Source organism: Pseudopipra pipra, chromosome 1, assembly GCF_036250125.1.
Source record: "Pseudopipra pipra isolate bDixPip1 chromosome 1, bDixPip1.hap1, whole genome shotgun sequence".
Classification (NCBI taxonomy): domain Eukaryota; kingdom Metazoa; phylum Chordata; class Aves; order Passeriformes; family Pipridae; genus Pseudopipra; species Pseudopipra pipra.
In genome coordinates this window covers 155,332,298-155,348,601 of record NC_087549.1, presented here as the reverse complement: position 1 = coordinate 155,348,601, position 16,304 = coordinate 155,332,298, and the positions used below count along the sequence as shown (strand labels likewise).

The following is a 16,304-nucleotide window of genomic DNA, read 5'->3' as shown; positions in this document are numbered from 1 at the left end:
TTGGGGGAGAGGGAGATAAAGCCTGAAGGTGCTTCAGTAACACCCCAGGTTATCTCAGCAGTCGTAGAGCAGGGTTGGAAGATTTTGGGATCCCTGTAAGGCTGGGAAGAGGGTAAAGGATGGGGTTTGCACAGAAGAAGCACCAAGCACAAGCATTTTCCAAGCTTTAGGCTTAAAATCCAGCACCTACCTGTGGATCATCCCCAGCTCCTCCTGTGGCAGACACAGATTAACTCCAAGCTCATTTGTAGTTCCTAATAAAGGAACAGCCTAACTCTGCCCCCACACACAGAGCTCTCTGCAATAACTTCCCAAGCTCCTTCTGGAACCAAGTGCTAATGAACCCTCAGAGCATCCAATGGTACAAAGAGAAAATCTGGGCCAGACAACTCCACCTGCAACGTTTTGGGACAATCTGGGCAGTTCCCAAGGTTCTACTGCCAGTAAAATGTAAATGTAAATGAAATGTAAATACAAAAGGGGAAATCACAGCATGAAATATAAAACAGCCCCACCCAGCAGATGAGTTTTTGCTATTCCTGATGTCCAGTATCCATTCACTGAACATCCTCTCCTCCATGTGCCAGAAGACTTCCAAGGGTAGAACAAACACCCCTTTTCCAGGCAGAACATGGAGCAGTATGAGCCACCCCAAACTTTCACCTGGGTAACTCTGAGCCTTTGCTCCTCCCTCAAATCAGGTTTTCTGAAGCCCTTTAAAAACCAATTTTAAGAGACAGAACCCTCAGAACTTTGGAGCAATGGTTTAAGTACCAGTCCAATCGAAGTTTTCCACAGCACCAGCTCCTGAGCCAAAGACACCACAAAGACATTGACTTCTCCATTGTCATTTTACAGGATTTGACCACCCTGGGATGCAAGTTCCTCCAGGGCTTTCTAAGGAGCTGACAGACACATCTGAGACATTAAATCTCTGTAACTGAAAGGACACAAACCCCTGTGGGGCTGCCCAGGTGTCCCACACTGGGCATAAAACCCCACCCAGAAACAGGAGCTGGTGAAGAACACGAAAATTCCAAATGCCTTCTCCTTGGCCTGTTCCCTCCCCCGGGAATTAATGATTTAATTATGTCAGAAACACAGAATATCCTGAGTTGGGAGGGATCCACAGGGATCACTGAGTCCAACTCCTGGCCCTGAACAGGACTTTGGACAATGGATGGAGGGCCAGGACAAGGGGGGATGGCTTCAAACTGCCAGAGGGCAGGGAGAGCTGGGATATTGGGAAGGAATTCCTGGCTGGGAGGGTGGGGAGGCCCTGGCACAGGTTGCCCAGAGAAGCTGTGGCTGCCCCAGCCCTGGAAGTGTCCCAGGCCAGGTTGGAGGGGGCTTGGAGCAACCTGGGCTGGTGGAAGGTGTCCCTGCCCATGGCAGGGGGTGGGAATTGGGTGATCCTTAAGGTCCCTTCCAACCCAAACCATTCTGTGATTCTCTGAACCTCTTTCAACAAACCAAACCCAGAAGGGGTGACATCCTTGTATGGACTCACTGTATTCTTTTCAAATATTTTCCTTCAGAAAAAAAAAGGAAAATTCCATGAGAAAACACTTTGCAAAGCCTGTTCTTACACATGTGAATTTTTTTCAGGTATTTATTCCTTTACCCACAGATCCCATTTTTCCCTCTTGCAGGAGGCACCAACAGCTGGAAGCTATAAAGGAAGACAACACCAGGAACTCCTCATCCTACTTTGCCACTGTCCTGCACATCCTTTTTATGGGAAACCCATTATTTTGCCTGAGGTTTCCCCTACACAAAAAGGAAAAAAAACCCTCAACAGGAAGCACAAGACTCCTCTCCACCATTTCTGCCCAGAAACGAGCAGCACAAAGGGATCTTTAGGCAGCAAGAGGAGGCAGAGGATCCCTGATTGATGCCCAGGGGGTTCAAGGGGTCACAGAGGACCCAAGTCCCAGCAGATCCCCAGGTTTTCCACTCATCTCCACAGAAGCAGGAGATGATTCTGCAGCAAATAAAGGTTTTTAAGCAGTGAATTCCAGAGGACAGAACGATGCCCTGTTCCATTTCTGAGATGCCAAAGCCCCATGGACACAGCAAAGGGTTTTCCAACCCTTCCACGACAGTTAGAACCCCCAAAATCCCCCCATATCCTTAAGAGGAAATCCCTTCTCCAGCCAGACCTGCCAGTGCAGCTGCCCTGGAAAGCCTCTGTCCCCGAGGGAGGGACAGATCCCTCAGCCAGCTTTGCTGTGGTCACTGACCTCAAAGAACCACCCAGCGCTCTGGGCTGGGGCCCTGATGCACCAAATCCTTTCCTTCCCCCAAAACAAAGAACATTTCAGCTCAGAGCACCAAATACCAGAGAGAGGAAAGCCAACGTGACAATGCTTTGATTTGGGTTTACAACCCTTGTTCCCTTTTCAAAGGTGAGACAGAAAAGAGCTGCAGAGACACAAACCCCTCCCTCAGATGGAACCAGAGTCAGGCACTGAGGAACCACTTGCCAAGGACAGCAGAGCCAGGGAACTACAAATCCCCTCAGTTCAGCCCCTGGCTGGGGGAACAGGCAGGTGGGCTCCAACCAGACATCCCAGATGGAACAGCTGCCCCTTCCCAACAGCTGCCAGGAACCAGCCTGTCCCCCTCCTGAGGGCTATTCAAAGAAGGGAGGAATGGGATCCCACCAGACACGCTCCAGGGGCATCAGCCCAACCCCTCACAGCAGCAGGAGCCCCAGGAACGTGGAAAGAACCCCCTGTGCCAGTGCAAGGGGGTGCCAGGTACTCCCAAACCATCCAGAGCTCCCAGTGATGGCACCTGGATCCAACGGCACCGTCATTCCCTCTAACTCAGCCCTGACACAACGTTCCACTTGCTCCTTAAAAACCCCAACACCCTCCTCCCTGCCTCCCAAAAATCCCCTTCTCCAGCCCTCTGTCTCCAAGGGGCAGGGATTCCAGAGGCACTGAGCAGCCCGAGCTCCCAGGGGTCAGTGCACTGACCCGGGTGTGAGCAAGGCCCCGGGAGCAGGGCTGGAGGCCTGGGGCAGTGTCTGCACCCCTCACCATGCCCGTGCTAAAAAACCTCCCAAAATACCTTAGAAAGATGTTTGAAGTGCAAGAAATAACTCTGCTTGGTGACAACCCATTTTAATAGGACAGATTTGTGGCTTAATGAGAACAGAACTACTGAAACAACACAGTATTAGAGATAAATGAGCATAAACAGAATAGACAGTAATTGCCCAGTTTACTTGTGAACTATGAATTCCTAATTAACTGTGGTCTTCCACACCACTGCTAAAACCTCTTACTTTTTTAATTATACTCCAGAGACACAAAGAAGCCTCCAATACTCATTACTTTCTAGAGACACAAAGAACTCTCCAATATTTGTCATTTTCTAGGGACACAAAGATCTCTCCAACATTAACGACTCATCTAATCCAGAGACAAGAACAATTGCAACTCTCTAACTCTCTCCTTGCCCATGGTCCTTCTGGATCCTTGACCAAGCTTGGTGCTGCTCTTGGAATTCTCTCCAACTGGTCCCCAGTGTCCCTGGAGCTCCCAGAGCTGGACACACCAACTCCCACTGATGGCTTCAGCACAGAGATGGCCAAACACCCATTTTTAGGAGTATGAGCTGGACAAAAGTCACTTATAATCACCATGTCCCTCCCTGGAAAAGCCACACACCCACAGGAGGTTGAAAACAGACACAAGATAACCCAGAGTCCTTTCACTGCACATCCAGAAAGGAATCAACCCTTCCCTCTGGAGCATTAAGGCTAAATCTGGTAGCATGAGCTGCCTCGTTTCCCACAACTAAAATTATGTTCCATTTTTAAAAAGGATTTTCACAGCAAAATCCTGAAATCCGCCTGCCTTGTAAAGATTTCTCCTTAGCCCAGCTCTGACCACCTCCCAGAACCGACAGAAATGAGTATCTAAACTTTATAACCAATTTTAACGGAGGAGTTTTCCCTGCACACAAAAAGGAAGCTCCATCCCTGCCCGGGCCAGGACGCAGGAACAGCCCCGGGGGTGGTTTGGGGTCCCAGCCAGCCCAGCTCAGGGGTCAGGGCGGTGCTGGATCCCCCGCAGAGCAGCAGCTTTGAGCCCGTTCCCAAGGTGTGCTGTGCTCCCGGGGGGGCTCAGCCACGGGAATCAAACACAACGCGGCTCCTCCGCGGTTTGGAGCAGCAGCAAAGCGGCTCCAAAACAGAGCCCAACTCCTGAAATCTCCTGTTCCATTTCCTCCTCCACACAAAGAGCTCCAGCTGCTGGTTCGAGCTGCAGCTCCGACCGTCTGTGGCTGCTGGAAGGAGCTGGAAGGACCGGAAAAACACACCTGAGCCTGCGCTGCTTCCAGCCCAGTTCACATTCCCGGCTCGGATTCCAGCTCGGGGCACACAAAGAACCCAACCCACAGCCACGAGAAAGCTCATCCAAGGGCCGCTGACACCGGACACGTCGAGGAGCGGCGGGATGGCCCCAAACCCGGGTAAATCCCGAGATTAAGGCGCCTTTAGGCTGCCCAGCATCCCCTCGGATCCAGCCAAAGCTCCTCCGGGATCGCTGCACCGCGCTGTGAACACGCCGGGAAGTTACGTCGGGTGGGTTTTCAAGGCTCGGGTGTTGAAATGAAGTTACAAAATCATCACACGGGGAAAAAAAAAAAACAACAAACACTTAAAGAAAGCGAAGGAGCAGCGCACGAAGTGCGCGAGGGAGGAAGAGGAGCCCGAGGGCAGCGGAGCCACGCGCGGGGCTCGGCGCGGCTCCGAGCGGCACAGAACGGCCCTTCGGTTTGTTTTCTCCTCCCTTTTTCCAGCTCCCCGACACCTCCCGGGCGCGGCTGGAGCGAAACCGAGCGGGGCCGGGACCTGCCCGCGCAGGAAAGTCACGGCCCCGGGGCGAGCGGGCACCGGGGGACACAAACACGGCCCCGGGGGCGCGGGGAACGGCCCCGGGGCTGCCCCCGGCACGGCCTCGCGGCTCCGAGCCCCCCGTCCCGTCCCGTCCCGTCCCGTCCCGTCCCGTCCCGACCCCGGGACCCCCCGCCCGCCCCGCCCGGTCCCCGCCGCCCCCGCCGGGCCGCACCTTCTTGTAGTGCTTGCCCAGCCACACGCGGACCGAGTCGAGCTGGGACACGGTGTCGGGGCTCTCCCAGAACTTGCCGGCGGGCCCGCCGTCCTTGCGGCGGGCGGCTGCGAGCGCGGGGCCGGGCCCGCCCGCCGGGGCCGCCGCGGGGCCGCTCCCGGGGCCTCCGCCCGCCGCCAGCGCCGCCGCCGCCATTGTCCCCGCGCGCCCCGCGCCGCGCATGCGCCGCGCGCCCCACACCGCCCCGCCCACCCGCGGGGGCGCGCCCGGAACGACAGCGGGAACGGGAGTGGGAAAAGGATTGGGAATGGGGTCGGGAATGGGATTGGGAACGGGAAAAGGATTGGGAATGGGAGCGGGAGTGGGAGCGGGGGAACAGGAATGGGAACGGGAACGGGAGTGGGAAAAGTATTGGGAATGGGAGCGGGAGTGGGAGCGGGAGAACAGGAATGGGATCGGGAACGGGATCGGGAACGGGATCGGGAACGGGAAAAGGATTCGGAATGGGATCGGGGGAACAGGAATGGGATCGGGAATAGGAATGGGAACGGGATCGGGAATGGGAATGCGAATGAGATCAGGAACAGGAATGGAATAGGGAATGGGATCGGGAACGGGAATGGCATTGGGAATATGATGGGGATTGGGAATGGGATCGGGGGAACAGGAGTGGGAATGGGAATGGGATCGGGAATGGGAATGAGATCAGGAACAGTAATGGAATCGGGAATGGGATCAGGAATGGGAATGGGGAACGGGATTGGGAATGGGATGGGGAGTGGGATGGGAAATGGGATCGGGAATGGGATTAGGAACACGGTTGGGAATGTGATCGGGAATGTGATTGGGGAACGGGATTGGGAAGACGCCCGGGACTGCACTCAGGAACACGACTGGGAACGCCATTGAGAACGCGACCAGGAATGCGCTGGGGAACGCGATCGGGAACGCGCCCGGGAATGAGATCGGGAACGCGCCCGGGAATGAGATCGGGAACGCGCGCGCGGCTCCCCTGCCCCGCCTCGCGGCCCCGCCCATCCCTCCGAGGCCCCGCCCATCCCTCCGAGGCCCCGCCCCGCGGGCCCTGCGCGCGCGCCCGGGCGGCCCCGCAGGTGCCCCCCCAGGTCCTCTGAGGGACCGAGCGGGCCAAGGGGAGAGTGGGGACAGACACACGGACAGGGCCCGCCCGGGGATCGCCCCCGGGGACAGACACACGGACAGGGCCCGCCCGGGGATCGCCCCCGGGGACACACACACGGACAGGGCCCGCCCGGGGATCGCCCCCGGGGACACACACACGGACAGGGCCCGCCCGGGGATCGCCCCCGGGGACAGACACACGGACAGGGCCCGCCCGGGGATCGCCCCCGGGGACAGACACACGGACAGGGCCCACCCGGGGATCGCCCCCGGGGACAGACACACGGACAGGGCCCGCCCGGGGATCGCCCCCGGGGACAGACACACGGACAGGGCCCGCCCGGGGATCGCCCCCGGGGACACACACACACGGACAGGGCCCTTCGTGTGCTGCCCAGGGAGCGCTCCAGCCTTCAGAATTACACCCTGAGTGCCCCTGCTACCGGCTGGAGAAAGCTCCCGGGATGGTCCGGGCCCCAAACACAGATGTTTTCCCCTGGTGGGTTCCATGTCAGGGGATTTCCTTTCTGGGAGCCGAGGCACACTTTATGTGCCTTAAGAACCACAGGATCTCCAGGGCACGGGCAGTGCTGCCCTAGCCCTGCACCCACACCTCACTCACCTTTATATCTGCCAAATTTATGGTCTCCTCTAACCCTCACCTGAGGTACCTTTCGAGACTGTGGGGTACTTTGCACGGTTGGTTTAGGAAATTTGGCTCCCTGAGAGAGAGCTGAGAACACGAATAGGTGAATTGTGAGCTGAAGCTCAGGGTTTGTGTGAACTTGCGATCCAATCGGGGAGTTAATTGCTGACATAATTACCCACAGGGATGTGCACCAATCCTCCACAGCTCCTTCATCTTTTCATAACCACATCTAGTTCATGGAATGGGGAATAAAGCCTTAATATCGGCCAGGGAGAGGTCCCTTGGGGTCCACCCCTTGCCATGGGCAGGGACACGTTCCACTAGCCCAGGCTGCTCCAACGTGGCCTTGGATACTTCCAAGGATGGGGCAGCCACAGCTGCTCTGGGCAGCTCCCTGGTCGGAGCCCCTGGGGCTGCAGCATCTGCCCCAGCAGCTCTTCTGCCGCTCGGGATTGGGATCAAAGTCGGGCCTGGGATCGGGGCCAGGGCCGGGATCGGACCCGGGATCGGAGTCAGGGTCAGGATCGGGACCGGGATCGGGTCCAGGATCTGGATCGGGCCCAGGGTCAGGATCGGACCCGGGATCGGAGTCAGGGTCAGGATCGGGACCGGGATCGGGTCCAGGATCTGGATCGGGCCCAGGGTCAGGATTGGACCCGGGATCGGGGTCAGGGTCAGGATCGGGCCCGGGCCCGCACCGCCCCCTCGGGTCGCACCGCCCATTGGCCGCGCCGTTGCCATGGGAACGCCCCACACCGCCCATTGGCCCGTCCGTTGCCATGGCAGCACGCCCCGCCCAGCGCGCACGCGCGGCTTCCCGCGTTCCCGCCGGGCGCAGGGAGCGCGCGGGCGGCCCAACTTCCGGGGCGGGGGGTCCGGAAGTGAGGCGCGCGCGGCGCCGGAAGCGCGCGCGGGGGCCGGCGGGAGCTGTAGTCCCGAGGGCGGCCCGGCGGCGGCAGTCGCGGTGCGGAGGTCGGTGCGGGGCCCGCGGGGCCGGGCCGGGACCTCCGGGGGGCAGCGGGGAGGACGCGGGGGTGGCGGGAGGAGGGGGAGTGGCGGCAGCAGCGGGGGATGGCGCCGGGCGGAGCGGGGCGAGGCGGGCAGGGCCGTGCGGGGCCGCGGCCTGTGCGGGCGGGGCGGCGCGGGCGGGGATGCTCCGGGGCACCGGGGGCGCTCGGGGGGCTCGGGGGTCCCCGGGGGGACGAGGGAGGCCCGGGGGCGTCCCGGGACGCTCGGGGAGGGCGAGGATGCTCGTGGTGCCCCCGGGGATGCTCGGGGGGCCCGGGGAGGCTCGCGGTGGGTGGGGGATGCTCGGGGATCCCCCGGGCGCGGGGCCGGCGGGAGAGCCCCGGGAGCGCGGCTCTCCCGGGAGTTCCCATCCCTGCCCGGGGATGCCTCGCTCCCGCTGCTCTCCCGAGCCCTGTCCCGGTCCCGGCGCTCCCTCCCCGCCTGTGGCTCGTCCCGCTGTCGCTCCCGGCTCCGTTCCCCCCCGTGGTCGCTGGAATTGTCGCTCCGGGGCAGCCTTTTGGTTCCCGGCGCTCGGGGGTGTCCCGGAGCATCTAACGCCCCGTCCCTCCTCCAGCTCCTCGTTATCCCCCGGCCAGCCGGCCAGCAGCGGGAGTCCTGCAGGATTAGGGTTGGGAAGGAAGGGTTTCCTGCACGGACCCGCTGCTCCTTGGCCCAAATAGCCAAAAGTCCAGGGGAATCAATACTGAAGTGGCCTGTTGGCTCTGCCTGACCCCGGGGCAGGGACTCCTTGGGGCTGGATTGGGACACAACGGGATTTCTCCTTTGTTCTCACCACTCGGGGCTCTGCCTCTTCCAGCACTGCTGGAATATCCCAGCAGGCAGGAATCAGAATTCCTCTGCCACTCACTGCATTGCTCTCAGGGATGTGGTTTTTCCTCATGGAGCCGTTTTCCAGTGGGTCAAGGAAACCCAGCAAAGACCCAATTCCCATCCTTTGGGATTTCATCCAGCAGTTTCCTGTGCCACATTCCCTGGTTTCACTCTCTGCCTTTGCAGCAGGAGCACTGAGTCTCTTCCTAACAAACTTCTGGTGTCCCTTTTCCCACCTGGGACTCCGGTGTTATCCCAGTGGGAGACTCCATGGTCCCATGGATTCTCATTCCAGCTCTACCACTGCCTGTTCTGTGTCATCATGTTCCACTTCTTCCCAGTCCAGTGTCCTGGGAGCCCCCACATCTCTCCTTCGTCAGACAAAATACATTTTGTGTCTTCCAGTGTCCCCTTTTTGTGCTGGTCCTGTGTCCCCTCGTTTCCATGGATGCTGATCCAGCTGCCACAGTTGGACACTCCTTTTTATTTGGGATCCGAATCTGCAGCACCAAACCCTGGGATTTGCCCCAGGCTGCTGGCTGGGCTAGAAGTGATTCCCAGGTCTGGATCCTTGGTGTCCAGATCCAGCAGATCTGACCCTGAGTGACCCAGTGGTGCTGCTGCAGGGGCTGGGCTGGGCCTTATCCTGACCTCCCCTATCCCAGCTCTTCCCTCTCTGCCTGGGCCTTGTTCCCACTGGGTGCTCAAGCCTGAAGTCCTCCAGTTCCTCCACGTCATTCCAAAGGGATCCCTCATGCATGGGATTCTGTTCATGGACCTAAATTGTTTGATCTCCATCCTTTATTCTCCTCCCTTGTCCAGCCCAGCTCCCACCCAGTTTGACTCTTACTGGTTCCCAGTAAAGGTCCTGCCTCAGCTGGGATCTCCAGACAGGATTGTGAACAACAGCTGGGTTGGAATCTTGCTTGTCCAAGGGGCTCTCAGTTGTTTGTCTTGGAAGCTCATCCCTGGAGGGTTTTCAATGTTTTATTTCCTTGGTCTTGAGCAGAAAGACCATTTCCATCAGCTTTATGTTGTGTTTATTCATAAAATCCCAGGCTGATTTAGGTTGGAAAGGACCTTAAGGACCATCCAGTGCCACCCCCTGCCATGGGCAGGGACACCTTCCACTCTCCCAGGTTGTTCCAACCTGGCCTTGGACACTTCCAGGGATGGGGCAGCCACAGCTTCTCTGGGCAACCTGTGCCAGGGCCTTCCCACCCTCCCAGCCAGGAATTCCTTACCAATATCCCATCTATCCCTGCCCTCCTTCAGCTTAAGGCCATTTTTGGATGAGCCCCCCTGTCCCAGTGTGGGTGAGATGTTCTTTGCTCCCTTTCCCCTAATTCCTGCTCCACAGGGACCTTTGCAGTTTCTGTGCCTGGAGCTGCTCTCCTTGTCCCAGAAGGCTGATGGAGATGAACTTCCCTGTGTTCCCTGGGACACCCTCGGGCTCTCCAGGCAAGCAGCTCCCCCTGCTTTGGTCATGCTTAAGAGTTTGGGAGGAAGATGTGGCTGATGCCTCCGTGACTTGGATTTACTGCAGCATTCCCAGTCCCACTCCTGGGTTTCTGTCTCCAGTGATTGTGGGCTGTTCCTGGGTTTGCTCCTCTCTGGAGGAGGTTTGCTCCTCTCTGGGCTCACACAGTTTCTCACAGACACTGCTGGCTCTGAGGTGGTTTAGCCCAGGCTGGGGTGATCCCTGTGGAAGGGGCCCAGGCTGCCTTGTGCTCCACTCCCTGCAGTTCCATCTGCATTCCTGCCGGGCTGTGGCTCCGCTCCCCTCGGGATCTCCCCCTCCCCCAGAGGAGCTCCCTGGCTCTGTCCCTGCAGGGAGCTGCTGACCCCGGGGCTGTTTGCTCTGACATCCCCCCCAGCACACTGTGTCATTGTCACAAACTCCCATCCCCCGGGGTTTATTTCTCCAATCCTTGGAAAAGCCCACGTGTGGCCTTGGCAGCCAGGGCAGGTTCATTCCCTGTGTCCACGGGGAAGGGAATTCCTGACCCAGGTGTCATGTCCAGAAGGGGGGGGGGTTTATCTTAAGCCCTTTTTGCTGCTCTTGCTGAAGGAATTTGTCGTAGGTTTTGCTGAAAGCAAAAGTGAAGAATTTGAATAATAATAATTGCAGGCTGTTAATTGCATGCACAGGAAGTCATTCAGAGGGATTTGATGTCCATGGAATCACAAAATATCCTGAGCTGGAAGGGACCCACCAGGACCATGGAAGTCCAGCTCCAAACTTTGTTCACTTTGTATAAATGAGGCTCCTCAGTCCTCACCCTTCTGACACAAGGGGGTCAGAAAATCCCTGTTACTCTGTTCCAAGAGCTCCTGCAATGTATTTGATCTCTGGCCTGAAATAAAGCACCACAAAACACAGTTGATTTTTTCTTATTTGACTGAAAGCTCTTTTAATAAGAAATTAAAATAAGAAGTTTAACACACTTTCAGCAAAGAAGGTTATCAAAAGGACTTCTCTTTTTTCTGTTTTGTTTTTTTTTTCCTTTGAAAAGGAGAATAATGGCAATAAGTGACTCGGTTCTGGCCTAATAAAGGTTTTAAAACCTCCCCAAATTGTTGTCACCGTGGAGGCAAAGCAGAAGCACTTGAAACATTTTGAAGGAAATATTAATCCTAACTTGCTGTTTCTCCTTGCTCCCTCCTGCTGTCCCAGGAAGCCACCCTTCCCACGGGGATGGAGATGTTCTCGCTGAATTCCCTCAAAGGTAAGCCCTGACAGCTCCCTCAGCTCCCCAGAGCTTGGCCTTGGTGGGGTTTAATGCTTGGGAGAATTAAATTGTGTTAGGAACAGGAGGTGGCTCAGCTGTGCCCTGGTCAGTGCAGCAGGGAGGGAATGTGGCAGGAAAGCTGTCCCCAGGAGGGACAGACAGAATTTCAGGGAACAAGGGAATTGGGAAGGGGAGGAGCCCTGTGTTATCCAGGGGAGACCCTGGACACTTGTTTGCTGTTTACCTCAAAGTAAAGACCTTTTTTCCCTCTCAGTTTTTCCCTCCTGAACATTCCTGCATCCTTTAGTACCAATTCCATGAGCTCTTTCTCCCTGGGGTTTGATGCTTTAACACCTGGCACTGTCTCCATGTCCCTTTTCCCCATCATTGCTTTCCCAGCCTTTCCTCCAATCCTGTTTTATCCTGAGGAATCCCTCCAGTCACCGGCTGGTTTCTGGTTTGATTTGTTGTCCTTTCCTGAACTCTCCTACTTGGTCTTAAATCAGGTTTAAAGAATGGAATAAAATATTCCAGCTGTGGCTGAAGCAGAGGGATCAGTCCCTCCCTGCCAGGGAACTCCCCCTCTGGCACTGGGGGACCCAGCAGGGAGCCCAGCTCTGCCCTACTCCTGAGGCACCAGCCCGGGGGGCTGGATTGAAACCTGGAATTCCCGGGGAGCTGCACACATCCAGGGAAATGTGGGAAGCAAACCCTCTCCTCCAGCACCCAGCGTGAGTTGGGGTGGAGAGAAGGGCCTTTCCCACTGAGGGCTGGTGGTTTGTGGTGCCAGGCTGGCCCTGGGACTCGGGATTCTCCAGCCCTTGGGATGAAGGAATTCCTTAATGAACCAGGGCTCGTTAACAGCTGCTGCCTCTGCAGGGGCCTGGCTGGAGGAGCTGAATGGCCCCAGCCCATCCCAGGGAGCTGCCAAAGCCTGGAGGTGGCTCTGGAGATCATCCTGTGCTGGTTAACGCTGCTCCCTGCAAACTAAAGATCCTGGGAATGGGCCACTTCTGGAATTTTTAATGAATCGAGTCGTCACTGCTTTTCTGTGCTCACAAGAGAATTTCTGTGTCTGTGACAAACCACCAGCCCTCAGCCCTGACTGTGCCACAGGCTGGGACTGACTGGCAGCCTCTGCTCCCAGCCCTCCCCATCCCACTGGCTGTGTTTTTCCAAGACTTTCCCCAGGCATTGGCTTTATTCATCTGGTTTGTTGGCTTTGCTTTCCCCACCATCTCCTGGGGATCTCCCTCCCGGGTTCCTTCTCTCATGGTCAGGACTTGAAACAACTCTGTAGCCATGGTTATAATTTGGTTTTCTTCCCTGCTGGACAGTTCGTTTGCCTCCCCTGGAGCTGTGGGAAACACTAAAAACCCCAGCAAATCCATCAAATTAAGCTGTTACACAGCAGATTTCTCTTCCCAGAAGATACAGGAATTTTCCCAGCCTCCCTTTCCTTCTAGTCCTCCTTGGAGCTTTTGTTTCCAAACCACCTAAGCTTATTTCTGAATAAATAGTAAAAATAATAGTAAAAAAAATAAAAATAATAGTTTGTACAACGTGCTATCAAAAGATTTACACAGAATTAATCCTCTTAAATTGAATGGCTTGTTTCCCTTTTTAGTGATGTGGATGATTTTTGAATGAACAATCAGCTTTGAATGATTTTTTTCCCTTTTTAGGGGACCAATGCTCTTAAAATCTGTACTCTAAGTGCCAGAATAACTTCATGTCTTTAAAAAAAAATGCATTTGTTTGTGTCTTCTGGTGCTGTTTCAAAATCTGGGGTTTTTTGTTAGCATTCAGATCTTTTTTTAAGTAAACGAACTTACAGAGACAAACCACAACTAATGCAGAAGTGCTAAAAAGTGTGAGTACAGAAAAAGGCAAATTTGGTTTAGTGACACTTTATTTTTTGAGTGTTCAACTCCTCCAAAGTTGGTGTTTTTATTTTAATAGAGGGATTTATTTGATAACTTTCCTCTTCTTGAACCTCTTCTTGTGGAGCTTTGTAAAACTGAACTTTGCCAGTATCATAGTCAATATTTTTGTGACTTATTGAAGATTTCTCTTTCTGATTTAAAAATAAACAGAAAACACCCAAAAGCCTCCTAACCCCCCCCCATTTTTCATCCAAATATTCATGTAAATTTTCACTTTACACAGAGAATGCTCATAATAAAGTCTTTGACACAAAAATGAGACCTTGGTTTAAAGAAACACAAAACTTAATGGTTGTCCCAGGTGCAACCAGGGCTGATAAAATTTATGTAGATTGATTGCTTAGAATAATAATTCAGATTTAAATAAATAAATAAATCCTGTAGGGTTGGAATTTCAGCTCCACAGCCTTGAGAATTTTATATCTCAAAAATGATGATTATGTGAAATAATTATTGATATATGTGTATTATTGATCTATATGAATTGATTACTGTCATTTATGTGTGAAATAATTATTGATATATATGAATAATAATTATATTAAATAACTCATGTAGAACCAAATCATAACTTGGAATAGGGGGAAGTGGGGAAGAAGGGGAAGTGCTGATCTATTTTATGAAGATTATAAGATTTTTAGAGAGATTTTAGACTTTACAAAGATTTAAGATTTTTTTTTTTAAGACTTAAGATTTTATGAAGATTTAAGGTTTTATGAAGATTTAAGATTTTTATACGGGTTTAAGATTTTGTGAGGATTTTGGATTTTAAGACCTTTTTAAAGATTTATAAGGTCTTAAAATCTCATAAAGGCTTTAAGATTTTTGGTGTTTACCTTAAATATTTGTAAATAAGGGGCTGCAGGATGAGTTCTTTTCAGTACCATGCTCAGGGATTGCCTGGCCTGGGGGTGTGTTGGGTGTGTGGAGCTGGGAACAAACCCCAGAGGAGTTTCAGGTCCCAGGGGAGTTCCCGAGGTCACTTGTGTGAGACCATCCCCAAGCTGGCTTTGCCTGCAGGGGGAAGGACTGAGAGGGAAATGGGTGGGAGTGGAACACGGGGCAGGAGCTGGTGCTGGGAGCAGGGAATGGATTGTGTTCCCTGTCCTTGGGCAGGTGCTGGGAGCTGGGAATGGGGGGAATGTGTGTGTTCCCTGTCCCTGGGCAGGAGCTGGTGCTGGGAGCAGGGAATGGATTGTGTTCCCTGTCCCAGGGCAGGGGAAGGTGCTGGGAGCTGGGAATGGGGGGTGTGTTCCCTGTCCCTGGGCAGGAGCTGGTGCTGGGAGCGGGCAATGGGGGGTGTGTTCCCTGTCCTTGGGCAGGAGCTGGGAGCTGGGAATGGGGGGATGTGTGTGTTCCCTGTCCCTGGGCAGGAGCTGATGCTGGGAGCTGGGAATGGGGGGATGTTGTGTTCCCTGTCCCAGGGCAGGGGAAAGTGCTGGGAGCTGGGAATGGGGGGTGTGTTCCCTGTCCCTGGGCAGGAGCTGGTGCTGGGAGCAGGGAATGGGGAGTGTGTTCCCTGTCCCAGGGCAGATGCTGGGAGCTGGGAATGGGGAGTGTGTTCCCTGTCCCAGGCAGGTGCTGGTGCTGGGAGCTGGGAATGGGGTGTATGTTCCCTGTCCCTGGGCAGGAGCTGGGAGCAGGGAATAGGGGGGCTGTTCCCTGTCCCAGGCAGGGGAAGGTGCTGGTTCGGAGCCCGGCCGGGCAGTTCCCCGGGACGGTCCCAGCGCTCCCGCGGGGCTGTGCTGGCACAGGAGCCCCGGGAATGTTGTGCGACCTTCCCGTGTCCTGGCACGGCAGGACAGCAGCTCCTTCTGCCTCTCCCTCCCTCTCTCTCCTTCTCCTCCCTCTCAATTCTTTTCCATCTCTCTCTCCTTCTCCCCTCTCCTTCTCCTCCTTCTCCCCTTCTCCTTTCCCCACCCTCTTTTTCCTTCTCCTCCTTTCCCCCCCTCCTTTACCTTTCCTTCTTCTCCTCCTTTTCCTCCCCCTCCTTTTCTCCCTCTCCTTCTCCTCCTTTCCTCCTCCTTTTCTCCTCTCCTCCTTCTTTTCCCTCTCCCTCTCTTCTTTCCCCCTCCTTCTCCCTCTCCTTTCCCCCTTCCTTCTCCCTCTCCTTTTCCCTCTCCCTCATCTCCTCCCTCTCCTTCTTTTTCCTCTCCCTCACCTCCTTCTACCTCTCCTTTTCCCCCTCATTTCCCCCTCCTCTCCCCCCCCCTCCTTTTCCCTTTCCTTCTCCTCCTTTTCCCCTCTTTCTCCCCTCCTTTTCCCTCTCCTCCCGCTTTCCCCGTGTCCTTTCCCTCTCCCTCCCTTCCCTCGCCATTCCCTGCGGGACGCGAGGCCTCTCCCCCCCCGGCTCCCTCAGCCGCTCTCGGTCCTCCGGCCCGCCAGGGGGCGCTGCGGCGGGGCGCCCCTCCCCTGGCCGGGGGCGCCGGCGAGCCCAAGATGGCGGCGCTGGGGCTGCTGCTGCAGGCGGCGGGGCCGCTCCGCCTGTGCCGCCCGCCCCGCGGGCTCTGCGCGGCCCCCCGCGCGCTCTGCTCCGCGCCCAACGGCCCCGCCGAGCCCCGCCGCGACGAGGAGGACGAGGAGGAGCCCGACGCGGCGCAGGGTGAGCGGCGGCGGCACCGGCCGGCGCTCGCGCCCCGCGCGGCCCTCACGCAGCGGAAGGGAGGGGCGAGCCCGGGCCCGCGGCTGGGCGGGGGGAGCCGCCACATCCCTCCCTCCCTCCTTCCCCCATCCCTCCCTTCCCTGCCTTCCCGCCGCTCCGCCGGCACCGGGATGCGCGGCCAGGGCGAGGAGCCGCCGAGCTGCGCAGGTACCGGGGGGTCTCCGCGGGGTCTCGGGGAGCGCCTTTGTGGCCGCCCCGGGAGCCCTTTGTTGGCTTTCCCCGGTGATTCCCCTCAAGGTCGCCGAGCCG

At 56.1% G+C, this 16,304-nt stretch overlaps 2 protein-coding genes across 4 annotated transcripts in view; one reads left to right on the top strand and one right to left on the bottom strand.

Annotated features, from left to right (window-relative positions):
- SMARCC1 (SWI/SNF related, matrix associated, actin dependent regulator of chromatin subfamily c member 1) overlaps positions 1-5,297 on the bottom strand; it is a 62,180-nt gene extending 56,883 nt beyond the window's left edge. Inside the window, exon 1 of the mRNA XM_064647531.1 lies at positions 5,088-5,297. Within this exon, the coding sequence (XP_064503601.1) occupies positions 5,088-5,282 (195 nt within the window). The 5' untranslated portion in view covers positions 5,283-5,297. The remainder of the gene's footprint in view (positions 1-5,087) is intronic.
- Positions 5,298-7,781: 2,484 nt separating this feature from the next.
- The window catches only part of DHX30 (DExH-box helicase 30), a 28,838-nt gene continuing 20,315 nt past the window's right edge, over positions 7,782-16,304 (top strand). The window contains exons 1-2 of one of the 3 annotated variants that reach the window (XM_064647343.1): positions 7,782-7,848; positions 11,393-11,444. In XM_064647343.1, coding sequence (XP_064503413.1) covers positions 11,414-11,444 — 31 coding nt within the window. In that variant the 5' untranslated portion in view covers positions 7,782-7,848; positions 11,393-11,413. Of the gene's footprint in view, positions 7,849-11,392; positions 11,445-15,817; positions 15,996-16,051; positions 16,203-16,304 lie in introns of those variants that run through there. The other 2 variants (XM_064647183.1, XM_064647264.1) reach the window with 2 other exon arrangements.